The 13,133-nt window shown below is 64.0% G+C and overlaps 1 protein-coding gene across 2 annotated transcripts; it reads left to right on the top strand.

The window, feature by feature from the left end:
• Positions 1 to 186: 186 nt before the first annotated feature.
• ZNRF1 (zinc and ring finger 1) lies at positions 187 to 12,670 on the top strand. 2 transcript variants are annotated; one of them, XM_083851912.1, is made up of 4 exons: positions 187 to 898; positions 11,857 to 11,952; positions 12,368 to 12,473; positions 12,580 to 12,670. In XM_083851912.1, exons 1-4 carry the CDS (start codon positions 439 to 441, stop codon positions 12,635 to 12,637), a joined length of 720 nt encoding a protein of 239 aa, XP_083708038.1. In that variant the 5' UTR covers positions 187 to 438; the 3' UTR covers positions 12,638 to 12,670. The 2 variants fall into 2 exon arrangements, 1 of the variants encoding a protein (XP_083708038.1); XR_014589133.1 differs by lacking the exons at positions 187 to 898; positions 12,580 to 12,670 and adding an exon at positions 3,047 to 10,843 and having other exon boundaries at positions 12,368 to 12,411.
• Positions 12,671 to 13,133: the final 463 nt, after the last annotated feature.

Here is a 13,133-nt window from a genome sequence, read left to right as displayed (position 1 = left end):
GGCGGCGGCGGCGGCGGGGCCGGGCCCGGCGGAGCGCGGAGCCGCGGAGCGGGGCCCGGCCGCCCCTATGGGCCGCAGCTGATCGCCGCCCGCGGCCCCCCAGGCAGGAGCCAGGCGGCCGGGGAGCCCCGGCCCGGCCCCGCACCCCTCCCTCCCCCCCCCCCCCCAACCCCCCGCTCCGGTCCCCGGTCCCCCCCCCCCTCCCCCCCTTCCTCCCGGTGCCCTCCCGGTGCTCCCCGTCCCCCCCCGCCTCCTCACGGGGCGCCCCCGGCCCGGCGGGGGGAGGATGGCCGGGGCGGGGGTGGGCCCGCGGCCGTAGCCGCTTCCCCCCGGGGCTTCCCCCCCCCTCTCCCCTCCCTTCCCCGCCGCCTTCCTTCCGCCTCCTCCCGCCGCCGGGGGCCGGCGCTCGGCTCCCTCCGGCCCGGCCCGGCGGCGCCCATGGGGGGCAAGCAGAGCACGGCGGCCCGCTCGCGGGGCCCCTTCCCCGGGGTGGCGGCGGATGACAGCGCCGTGCCGCCGCCGGGCGGGGGGGGGGGGCCGCCCCCGTTCGGCCATTACCGGCCGGGAGGCGGCGGCGGCGGCGCCATGGGGCTGCGCAGCCGCTCCGTCAGCTCGGTGGCCGGCATGGGCATGGAGCCGGCGGCCGGCGGCGCCGTCCCCTTCGGGCTGTACGCCAGGGCGGCGGCGGGGGAGGCCGAGAGGGCCCCGGGCGGCGGCGGCGGCGGCGGCGGCGGCGGCGGGGGGCCGGGTACCGACTCCACGTACGCCCATGGCAACGGTTACCAGGAGACGGGAGGCGGTCGCCATAGGGACGGGATGCTCTACCTGGGCGCCCGGGCCTCGCTGGCCGACGCGCTGCCCCTGCACATCGCGCCGCGCTGGTTCGGCGCGCACAGCGGTGAGTGCCCCCCGCCCTGCCCCCCGCCCCGGCGCCCCTCTGCCAGCCCCTTCCCCGCTCGTCGCCCTCCTGCTGGGTGGGTTCGGCCGGGCACGGCCACCCCCAAGCCCTTCGCCTTGCTTTATCCCCCCTTTTTCCGGCTCCTTCCCCGCTCCTCGTCCTGGGTTGCGTTGGGCACGGCCACCCCCGGACCCTCTCCTCGCTTCGTCCCCCCTTCTCCAGCCCCTTCCCTGGGTTGTGTTGGGCACAGCCACCTCCAGGCCATTCCCCTCGCTTCATCCCTCTTTTTCCAACCCATTCTCTGCTCATCGTCCTGGCTTGCATTGGGCACGACCACCCTCAGATCCTTCCCCTCTCTTCGGCCCCCTTTTCCAGCCCCATCCCTGCTCATCGTCCTGGGTCGCGTTGGGCACAGCCGCCACCAGACCTTTCCCTTGACTTCATCCCCTTTTTTCCAGCCCCTTCCCCGCTCATCATCCCAGGTTGTGTTGGGCACGGCTGCACCCAGAGCCTTCCCCTCATTTCATGCCCCTTTTCCAGCCCCTTCCCCGCTCATCATCCCACTGCCGGGTGGGTTGTGTTGGGCATAGCTGTCCCAAGGCCCTTCCCGTTGCTTCATCCCCCTTCTTCCAGCCCCTTCCCCACTGATCATCCTGCTGCCGGATGGGTTGCGTTGGGCACAGCCACCCCCAGGCCATTCCCCTTGCTTCACCCCCGCCTTTTTCCATCCCCTTCCCCGCTCATCATCCCAGGTCATGTTGGGCACAGCTGCCCCCAGAGCCTTCCCCTTATTTCATCCCCTTTTTCTAACCCCTTCCATGCTCATTGTCCTGGGTTGCATCGGTCATGACCGCCCCCAGATCCTTCCCCTCGCTTCACCCCCCTTTTTCCAGCCCGTTCCCCGCTCATCATCTCGGGCTGCGTTGGTCACAACCGCCCCCGGACCCTTCCCCTCACTTCACCCCCCTTTTCCCAGCCCCTTCCCTCCTCATCACCCCAGGTTGCGCTGGGCACGGCCGCCCCCAGTATTTGGGAGGAGGGTGGGCAGCCCCCCGCTTCGGCTGCGCTTATCCTCAATGATTTCCCTCCTCTCCAGCGTGGGCTGGGGGTTGGCGCCCGTGCGGCGGTTGTGTCAAGGTCAAGGCAGGCAGGGGCGGTGGGAGGAGGAGGCTTTCCACCCGGGAGATGTTATTTTGGAAGCAGGGGACGTGCCATCCTCACGGGGCGCGGGGAAAATGGGGGAAGACGCCCGAGGATGGTGTCGGGGTGCTGTAGCCTGAGCTCTGGGTTTTGAGGGTCGGTTTGAGCTTCTCGCGCTGCTTTTGGAGGTGTGTGGGGGGGGTGTCAGGCAGTTCTCCTGCCTCAGGTACAGGGAAAAGATCTCGAGAGCAAGATGTGGGATTTTTTCTCCTTTGTTTCTCCTGATAAAGGGCCGGGGAGAGGCCGGAGCGGGTGTTCCCGTTCCAGCCAGCTGGCACCGGGGCGATGCCGGGGAGGAAGCCGAGGAGGAACTGCCCGCCTCTTAACGGGGCCGGGGCGCTCCTACAGGAAACGTGTGGGGCCGAGGGGAGGGGGCAAGGCTGTCCCCCCCCAAAAAAAACCCCTGGCGGGTGTCCTGGTGCCCGGGGAGCTCCGCGTGTGAGCGGGGCTGTGTCACTGACCCACTTTTGTCTGGGTGCGGGGAGCGAGGCGGGAGGTCCTCCCTTCCCCTCCTGGCTAGGGGGAAGGCATTTCGGGGATGTCTCCGTGCGTTTCCTGGAATAGTCTGGGATTTCTCTCCCACCCGGCCCCTCCGCTCCCTTCTGGAGCGCTGCGAGTGCTCTCGCCGCATGACGCGGTCTGGGAATTTCATAATACGCCTCGGGACAATGCCTGGTTTTCAGGAAGGCTTGAAACCGAACCAGTGGACGAGAACAAAGTGCAGAACGAGCCTCGTGGGGCCCCTTTTCCTCCACCCGTCTTGGGCATGTTCCCCTTACCCGCTCCCTGGGGGCTGCTGTTCCCAGCTGGAGCGGGACCACCTGTCTCCTTGTCCCCTGCCCCCGAGCGGGGAAGCTGGCCGGAGAGGAGAGGGGCTCTCCGGTCCCCCCGGCGGGGTTTGGGCAGGACTGGCGCTGTTCCCTGGAGGGATTCTCTGCAGGACCACCCTGTAGCTAACCCAGACGTAGAGATGGTCACTCCTAGGCTATCGCTGACTTTCAAACAGCTATTCTCAAACTACAGCGCCGAGAGGCGAAAACCTGTTCATAAAAATCAACCGACTGCGAAACGGAGCAAGCTTTCTCCAGGCGCCGATGTGAATCGGCGCGGTGCTGTCCGGCTGATGCCTGCGGGATCGCAGCGCGGGCGGTGGGAAGTGCCACAAGGACTGGGTTCCTCCGGTGCCCCTTTCGGAGCCCTCCGAGAGCATTTGAGCAGCTCCGAAGCGTGCCCAGGCGGCAGCGAGAGCCCTTCGGTCCCTCCAAAGCCTCTCCCGGCAGTGTTGCTTCCCTGTTGTGAATTAACAGCAAAAGGATGCTTACAAACCGTTCGGAAAACTTGTCAGGGCTTATTAAACTGCTGCGTTCTCCCTCTTAGCCTAATGGGGGACTTGGAGACTGCGAGGAGAGGCGAAAGGGAAGAAATCCACCCCAAGGCGGCTGAAATTCCTGCCGGACTTCCACGACTGCGGCGGGGCAGCTCGGCCGCGTGCGCTCCTTCCCCTCGGCCTCCCCATCGACCCGCTCCGACAGCCCCCGGGAAGTGCTGCAGCAGCAGCAGCAGCGTGCGGGTGAAGGGAGAGGAGCTTTGACATCGCTGCCGGCGACTTTCCCTGCTCGATTCCAAGGGTGGCCTGAGGGCGAGGATGAGGAGGCCCCCGGGCACGCCGGGCTGGACCGGGAGGTGTCGGGGAGCCACCCGAGTCCCTGCCTCTTCACGGGAGGAAAGGAATGGGGCTGCGAGCCTGGACGCTGCCCGTCTCGGCACGTGGGGAAGGCTCTTTGTGGGCTTGCTCTCGGGAGCACGTGTTCCCTTTCCCAGTTGAGCGGATCCCGTTTCCTGCCGGGGATTTTCCCAGGCGTGCCCGCCGTCCGAGCGAGCGACGGAACCGCGCCAGCTCCACCTGAAACCGCTCTGGGATTTCTGTGCCTGCCCCGGGTTTCGGAGACCCGCCTCGTGCCTCGCGCTGCTGGAAGGTGACAAAACAGCTTGTGCAATTCTGGAGTTCGCTCGCAGCGTTTGAGCGCCCTTCCCCGTAGCGGGACCTCACAAAGCCAAGGCTAGGAGGAAGAACACGGAAAAAGGAGACTTGTGGTTTAACACCACGAGCCTCCAGGTTTGTGCGGTTCTCTTAGCGCTGCTCTTGTTATTTGTCTTCATCGGGGGATCTTGAGGACTTTGCAGAGGCTGTAAGTAGCTTAAAGTTTATCGGGAAATCCCCCTCGTCGCCCAAAGCCCTCGAGTGTTTAAAGCTCCGGTAAATCCGTATCTCCCTGTCAGCCAGTTAGCCCGGAGAAGCTCATCCTTCTGCGCACTGCCGTCAGGAATATCGCAGCCTCCTGGCAAAACGAGCTGTCTCGGATGCTGGAAGCAGCAAAGTTGGGAGGTCTCCTCTGCCAGATGTGCTGCTGCCCGCCAGCGAGCGGAGCAGAGGGATGTCCCGCCCCGGTGGTCCTCCGGGCAGGCCGGAGAGGGAAAGGAGCTGGAAGCATCATCCAGCCCTGGGTAAGGGCTCGCTCCCCGGGGGACGAGCTGAAGATGAGTGAATGCCCAACCAGCTGGCAAGGGGCATGCCTGCAGCACGTCCTTGCTGGTCATCACACGAGCACGGAGCTCTCCCTGCCCTAAAAAAGGACGGATTTGTTCTGGCGAGCTGTTCGGCGAGCTGCTGGCGGGAGTCCACATTTGGCTATGGCTTTCCCTACACCAGCTCTTCAAGATGCGGGCATGGCACGTGCTGCATCCTCCCTCTGCAGGGGCTGGGCGAGGGGCAGGGCGCTCCCAGGGCTGCAGAAACCTGCCCTGGGAAATCTCGTTTCACCAGGGGGAGTTTCTGCAGGAGGCGCTCCCCGACCCAACTCTGTGTTGGTTTGGTGCTGGGGGAGCGGCGCAGTCCCGGCAGCTCCCCTGGCAGCAGCGTTCAGCAGGAGAGGACCAGGGACGAGGCAGCAGCTCTGCTGGAAGACAGGAGCACCAAATACCACCGGAGCACGGCTTTAACGTGCGCCAGCAGCCCGCAGACGAAGTTCAGTGTCGCTGTTGGCGCGGTGTGTTGTCTCCCGGCCCCGCGGCGAGAGCAAGCCCAGGCTTTCCCTGCCCGCCTTTACCACTCCGGCACCCTGCAGAAATCTCTTGGCTGCCTCGCCTGGGCACCGGGCACTAATTACCAGGCCTGCTAACGAGCTTGGCTGGGCTCGCTCTGCTCTAAACCCATGTGTGAATGAGAGCAGGGAGCTGCGTGCACCCTCCTTCCTCCGCACCCGGTGCTCCGGAGGGCGATGCTCTCGCGCTCCCGGGGCTGACCCACTTCCTAGCCAGGATCATCTGCCCGGCCCGTGACGTCGGCTTATCCCACGCTGGTTTGTTTTGCTGAGATGTTTGTTCCAGTGCCTGGAATAAGCGTGAAGGTTTCCTCTTGGTTATTAATGTGCTATTAGGGCTCCTCTCCCTCGTCGGCGCTGGCCGGAGGATCGATCAGACGCGGACATCTTTGGTGGAGGAGCAGGACCAGGGCTGGCAGCCGGCCAGGGGAGCTCGGAGAATCATGGGAAGATGCTATTAAACAGTGAAAATTAATTGCGAAAGGAACACAGGGAGGGAGAAAAACCCGCTTTGGGAGGAAAAAAAAATGCGTGTTTTTTCCCCTGATGCCGCGGCGCCCCGGCAGGCCGGCGGGTGACTGCGAGGCGCGTCTCATCCCCTGCTGCTGGTGCGCCCAAACCCCAGCTGTGCCGAAAACCTGGGTTTGAATCGCCGTGACCTGGCTTTCTCCCGGTTTTCTCAAACTGAAATCCCGGATGGCGGGGGCCGTCTGAACCCAACGTGCCTGCTGAAAACTGTGCTCGGCTCCGGGGGAGCTTGGAGCAGGCCGGGGAGGCGCAGCTGCAGGAAGCCGCTCGCCTGGGGCCCCTTCTTGTGCCGCCCCGCGGCGTTTCCGTGGGCAGAGCCCAGCCATGCGGGTTTCCTGCCCTGCAGGGAGGGGAGCACCCACTGCGGGGGGCGAGGGCTGCTTACCCCCCTGGGCTGCGGGTAAAATCCTTCCCCGGCCTGTGGGTTCTCGCTGTAAGGAGCGTTTCTCTCTCCAGTGCCGGCCACGTGCCGTGCTGGAGAGGCTGCGGCATGGCCAGGCCATGGATCTGGCTCTCCTTTCCTTCCCCTCCTGCCCTGTAGAGCCGAGCGATGTCGGCTGCCGTTGGGACAGCCTCAGGGTTGTGCTGCATGGGCAGCGTTAGCCAGGGAAATTCTGCCTCTGCTCGGCTCGCACCCCTGTGGCCATCACCAGCCGGGCAGGAGCGAGGCCACGCGCTCTGCGCACCGGTCTTGGGGCGCTTTGTAGGGGATTGTTGGAAACACTGACCCTCTTGCCAGCTTTAGCAACGCCAGCAGAAGTTTCCGAGGGCTGTGCTTGCCACCGAGCCCCCTGGGCTCGCTGCTCGTTGAGGTGACACCAGCTGTGGCTCCGGGGGGACCGGTGCCCGCCAGGCGTGGAAACGGGGCTGTGTCGGGTCCTGCTGGGGGACGTGCAGCGGTGGGGACGGAGAATTGAACCGAAAGCAGCTCGGAGCTGTTTCCTGGCCCTGGCAGGAAGGACGGCGTGACAACGGCGGGTATTTTTAGAGGCCAGCTGCCTGCAACGCAAGAGGAAAGCAGCAGCGGAGGCTTTGCAGGGGCTTCTGCTGGCGCCTCCGAGCTGCGCCCACCTGCCCGGCGTGCCCATCGCGCTGGGGCTGGTGCCCCTCAGAGCCTGGAGGGTTTTTTTTTGTGTGTTTTTGGGGTTTTATTTTGAGAATTCTGCCTTGCTGCTGAGGGAAAACCCGCAGCTTCTCCTGTAATTGTAGTAATTCTTCGGGAGCCCCGCTGCGTGTAGCGCTGGAGCTGCGTTTCGTCGGAGTGCCGCAGTGGCACCAGGCCCACCTTTCAGACCATCCGTCAGGCCACGACAGCTGTAGCTGGGGAGGACGAGGGGTTGTCTTTATCCAGCTGGCTCAAATTCTTATCTGGAGGGAGAAGGAGTGGATGTGGGTTCAGGACGGGTTTGGGGCAAGCTGGGGGCGTGCAAGATGGGGCCGAGGACCTTGCTGGGAGCGGAGATCCGTCCCCATCCCTGTGCCCATTGCTGAGCACGGTCCCCAGGCCGTGCCATGTGCTTATCACCTGGGATGACCGTCGGCGTCTTGAGTTATCCTGACCTGGATCCTAGTGCTTTGAAGCCATTATCCAAAGCGTGCCCGCTCCCCTTCTGCCTCGGGTGCTGTCGGCGAGCGTTTCACGGGGCCACACCGAGCTCTGGGAGCGGGGCTGAGCCAGGCTCGGGGATTTCACAGCCACACGCTGCCCATGGATGTGGTTCTTCCTGTGCCCTCGCTGCCTGCTCCTGAAAATTCCCCTTTCTTCACCCAAAGTGGGTTTTTCCAGGTGCTCTGCAGTGGCTCGAGCCCATCAGTGGGGGCTCCGTGCATCTCTTGCAGGGCTGGCGGCCAGGCCCTCTCCTCCCCACATGAGATATCCTGGTGGAAAAAATCAGAGCGCCCAAGCCAGCCCCGTGGACGCAGGACTCCTCTGCTTCGCTTTGCTGTTCTCTGGGATGCTAAAATTAGCTTTGGGCTACACGCGATTCCTTAGGAGGCTCGTTCCCTGCAGCTGGGGGTGTTTTCTGCGGTAAAACAGGACTAGCTGGAGGCAGGGCGAGCCCGGCAGGCTGCCTTCCCCGTCCCAGGCTGGAGGGACTGATCCTGCGGCACAGCCGGGGGCGCAGGAGGGGGCTGCTACCTGCAGCATCGGTACTTTTATCCAGAAATGGTGATTGCAGCCCTAAATGGGGCTGGCAAGGGGGGGATGCGTGGGCTGTAGCAGCTGTTTGCACATGAGGATGTGCGCGCAAGGAGGAAGGCTCTGGGCCACGTGTCACCGTACAGCCGTGCCTCTTCACCCTTCTGCTTCTCCGTGCCCCGTAGGGCCTTGGTGTGCCGTGCTGGTGCCGTGTCCCATAGCGCCTTCAGCCCGCGGAGGGGCTCTTTGGCCGTTTCTGTGCCTCCTCTGAAGCTGTGGCCGGAGGTTGGCGTGGTGCCGCGTCCGTGGTGGGTGATGCCCGAGGACGGGGACACCCCCAGAGATCCTCAGCCCCCGGGTGCCGGCGGTGCCCAAGCCCTGGTGCTGGTGTTGTGCCCCACGTGCCGTCCCTTGTGCGGTGCTGTCGGGCGACCGCTGCTCGCATGCGGTGCGGCCGCTTCGAGCCAAGGCAGGGTTTGTTTTCCACCCAAGGAAGTATTGGGTCTGAATGTCTCGGCTCCGCAGGTTTCCTTCCCGCAGCTGGCGAGGAGGACGAGCCCCCTGCCATCGCTCCCCTCCGCGGGCCGTGGCAGCGTTGCGCAGTGGGAGCGCGGCTGCGGCGGTGTTCGTCACCTCCCTCCCGGTTGGGCAAGAGCACGGCAAGCTTCAGCATCCGTCCCCCTCCCACGCGGCGCTTCGTGAAGTCCGTCCGTCCCTTCCAGCTTCTCACTGGTCCGGTGGCAGCAGTGGGGGGAGGTGGGGTGCTCGGGGCTGGAGGAGGCGCCAGGGCTCTGCTTCGGCTGCGTGGCTGGACCCAGTGTTTCCTGCATTCCTCTCCCGCTCGGCCACGTCTTCACCTGATGCGAGGCGGCTCCCTTGGCCCGGAGCACAGGGTGAGAGCAGGAGATGGGGCCAAGGTTTCCGAACCTCCAGCAGCCAGCCGGCAGCCTGGGGCTTACCCCTGAACTTGGGGTGCTCCATGGGGTGGCAGAGCTCGGTGTGATGTCCCACGAGGCTGGAGGCAGACGGGGAGGCAAGGATTTCCTACAGCAGCACCAGGAGCAATTCTTGGTGGCGTACGGCCGTGGTTGTGGTTATGGATGGGTTGGAAACGTGCCTTTACCCTCCCAAAGCCCTGCGGTGGCACGGTGGTGTTCTTGGCACCATCGGGGTTAACCGTGGGGCTTTTTCAGCTCTTTTCGGATCTGCTGGAGGCTTCAGAGGTTCCCAGCTCTGCTCTGCCAGGCTCTCTAAAATTAACCGTGTAACCTTCCTAAAAATACTCAGAGGGCACCAGCCCCCGGAGAGCGCGAGCGCTGCTTGCTCACGGTTTCTAGACCAAGCCGTCGGAGAGATGAGGTCACCTCGCAACGCGTGTTTCGCAACCCTGGAAAGCCCTTGGCTTTCTCAAAGTCTGCAAGATAACCTCGTCCTCAAACCCCACCTGCCGCCGGGGGCTCCAGGAGAGCAGTGGGAAGCTCAGGCCAGGGTTGGTGCTGAGAGCTGAGGTCTGCGTCCATCCTGCAGCACCCGGGGAGGCAGGAAGGGTCCTGAGCCTCCCCGTGGGCACGGGAGGCCCAGGAGAGCAGGAATAGCTGAGCCCTTCCCCTCTTTTTTTTTTTTTTTAGGTGTGTGGGAGGAGGACGGAAAGGGATGGAGGAGGAGGAGGAGGAGGAGGGAGCTGAATTTTCCATGAGCAGCTGTCAAAACGTAATCTCCTGTGCACTGGCAGCTCAGGCAGGATCGATTAACGGGGATTTCGGGGGACTGGAAACCACCGTGGCAGGGTGCGGGCACCGGCCCCTCGGGGCGCCCCTCGCCCACGTCTGGGGCCGGCTGTCCCCCGGCTCCTGCTGCCGTGGGGCTGATGCGTCCTTGGGGACCCCCGAGAGCATCGCCTCTGCCCCCCGACAGCTGCTCTCGCAACGCCCAGAATTTGTGCCGACAGCTGGGGTGCAGCCTCTCCGCGCTGGCTCCTCGCTCCGGCCCAGACAGGCCAATTTGTGCAGTTGCATTTTCATCATTTTTTTTTTAAATTATTATTATTCCTCCCCCCACCTCCATCTCGTGAAAGGCCGAGCCTGGAAAGTCTGCGCTTGGCCGAGCCCCAGCCCCGCTCGGCATCGCGCCGCTCACGTGTATCAGGGTCACTTCTTGGGGTTCGCACCCCGCATTTGGGCATCCTCCCTGTGTCCTTGCCTTGGGGACGTGGTGGCGGGGGTCCCTGCTCCTTCCCCAGCTCCCTTTGCCCAGCTCGAATGTCTCGTAGGGCCCCGCCGGGTGCAGCTGGAGCCAGCAGATCTGGGGCAGCCGTTTAAAATAGCGCCTTGGCACAGAAAAAAGCGGGGGGGACCGGGGCTTTGGCACCGGCAGTGCTGGAGGAAACGAGGTCTTGCAGAGACGTGGGCCCTTCCCAGCAGCTCGCTCCGGGTCAGCAAGGAGCTGCCGGTCACAAAAGCCCGGGGACGTGGCTGCTGGAAGCGGGTCCCCGGGGCTGGGACGGTGCCCGCAGTGCTGGTGCAGCAGCTGCGGGGACGGGGAGCGTGTCCCCGAGGGCAGGCAGGCTGGGAGGCTATCTGAGCCCTCTCTATAAATACACCGGCAGGGTAAACACTTGGGAGGGGAAAAAAGGGCTATTTAAGCGAGCGGGCACTGTTGCCACGAGGTATAAATCGGTCAGGAGTAAATTTAGGCTGGCGACGGGACGGCACATTGACCCCATGCCTCCTGGCTCTGTCCTTTCGGCTGGGGCAAGGCACGATGTGGGGCTGGAGGGGCAAGCGGGGTCCCCGTGTGTCCCTTCTGTTCCCAGCCACCCCCAGCACTCAACCTCGCTGAGCTTTCCTGGGAAATAACCCCTGTGAGGGGAAGAGGGTCGGTGTCTCTGTCCTAGGCTTTCCAAGAACCCCAAAAATCCCCACCACCACATCCACTTGGTGCCAAACGAGAACCTGATTCATCCTCAAGATAATTTGTGTACGTTCCTTTTCTCTTCTTTCCTGAACAGGCTTTGCATATCTATGAAGCGAGCTCTTAAGCAGCACTGCAGTCAAACCTGATCTGCTTTTAGAAGACGGGTCCTTAAATTACCCTCTCCCTCTCTGCAGGCAGGGAATTGCTAGGTGCTCTGGTGCAGACCCGTGGCGGCGGCCTGTGTGTCTCCAGTACATCTGCTGAGCTCCGCGGGGGCGCGGGGCCGGGCTGCAGGAGGGCAGGGAGCCCCGGGCACCGTCCCGAGCCTGCGACCTGCGGCTGGGTTGGGGTTTTGCTCTGGTTTTGCTCGCAGCAGCATGTGCACGCTGTAAGGTGGAGCGCTGGTGGGATGCTGGGGAGCTGGGCTGGGTCCCCTCGTTAGGAGATGGCTCTGAGGGGCTGGAAGGAGGCAAAACGTCCTTAATGCGCTTCCAGATGGCCCCTTAATTGCTGTCAGCGGCAAATGAAACAAAAGCACTGGAGTGGGATTAGAGATGGATGGGGAGAGGGGACGCGCCGTGCCGTGGAGCCGGTGGGATGGGCTGAGCCCAGAGCCCAGAGGGTCCGGCTGAGCCCGGGGTGTCACTGGGGGCTTTTGGGACGTGGCACGGCCACAGCCCCCTCCCGGGGTGGTGGCGGGACAGAGCTGGCCGTGACGGTGGCAGGGGGACGTGTCCCCTAGTCACGGACCAGCCCCACGGTGCTGCGTGCCCGGGGCTGCTCCTCGCCCTTTAAAGCCGGGGAGCAGCTGGTGGCCACGTGTGCTCCACCTTGGCTTGTGCCCTGCGCCCTCTGTGCCGCCGGGCACGCCGGCTCGGGTGGCTGTCCCCGCGCTGCCACTGCTGGTGGCCACGCGCGCAGGATGAGCGCAGGGCCAGCGGGCACAGCGTGGGGCAGGTGCCACCATGCAGGCGGCGGGTGAGGGCGCGGGGTGCCCCGGGGGGCTCCCTGGGACATGGGATGGGCTCTTCTCCTCCTCCCCTCGCTAAGGGCTCTTCTCTCTGCTCTCCCTCCAGGTTTCAAGTGCCCCATTTGCTCCAAATCCGTGGCTTCTGACGAGATGGAAATGCACTTTATCATGTGTCTGAGCAAACCTCGCCTCTCCTACAACGGTAAGGGCCGGCGGCCGGGCTGCGCGGGGACACGGCGTCCTGCGGCGCGGGGACGCTCCGAGCGGGCGAGAGGGACGCTCGGGCAGGCTGGGGCTGCGGGCTTGCCAAGAGGGCTGCGCTCCAGCTGCCATCCACGGCTCGCGGTCCCTGCCTTGTCCTTGCTGCTTTTCCCCTCGGGACCCTTTGTAACGTGTCCCTGTCCCCGTGTTGCTCACCGCGGCGTGCCGTGCCGGAGGGACCCGTCCCAGACTTATGTCCTGCCCCGCAAGGGCAGCGGTCACGGTGGTGCTTTTTTGGAGCACCGGCAAAACCCGGCTCAGTGGGAAACCCGCGTGGGATGAAGCCACCGCAGCCCCGCGTCCCGAGCAGGGGGACACGGTGCCGCGTCTCACCGCCGCCCTCTCCTCCCTCCCAGATGACGTGCTGACCAAGGACGCCGGCGAGTGCGTGATCTGCCTGGAGGAGCTGCTGCAGGGGGATACGATAGCCAGGCTGCCCTGCCTCTGCATTTATCACAAAAGGTACGGCGCCGGCCTCGATGGCTGCGAGGGGACGGCAGCCGGGCGGGTGGCAGGGGGCCGGCAGGGTGCTGCGCAGTGTGGTGGTGACACGCTCTCCTCTCCCCAGCTGTATAGATTCATGGTTTGAAGTGAACAGATCTTGCCCAGAGCATCCTTCTGATTGACCCGCCGGGCGTGCTTGCTGACTTCTCTCTAAGGTGAGCCCGCGGCGGGGTGGAGAACGGGGCTGCTTTCCTGTTAAACCCTTTTTATTTGATGGTTTTATTTGATGGTTCCAAGACAGGGGCCGGGCAGGAGGCTTGGGGAGGGGTACTTGTGGCTCCTGCACCCGCCGTGCTCACGCAGCATCGTCTCTGTTCGCAGGGCACCTTGCTATACCTGCTGTACCTCCTCTCCCTGTCCCACCACCCGCCCCGCCTGGAGTTTTGGGCTGACGTTCAATTCCTCAAGAAGATTAAAAGTTAAAACCCAGAAACTTGAATCCACTTGGGACAACAGCGATTTTTTTTTTTTAATTTTTATTTTATTATTTTTATTTGTCTTTTTTTTTTTAATTTAAAAGATTAAAAAAAAAAAAAGAATAAGAAACATCCAGGAGAAGAGACAGTGTGAGAAAAGTGGAGCGACCTGCTCTCCCCTCCGCAGCCGCTGGCCACGAGG

This window comes from Anser anser, assembly GCF_964211835.1.
Source record: "Anser anser genome assembly, chromosome: 11".
NCBI classification, from domain to species: Eukaryota; Metazoa; Chordata; class Aves; order Anseriformes; family Anatidae; genus Anser; species Anser anser.
This window is presented reverse-complemented; position numbering and strand designations above follow the sequence as displayed.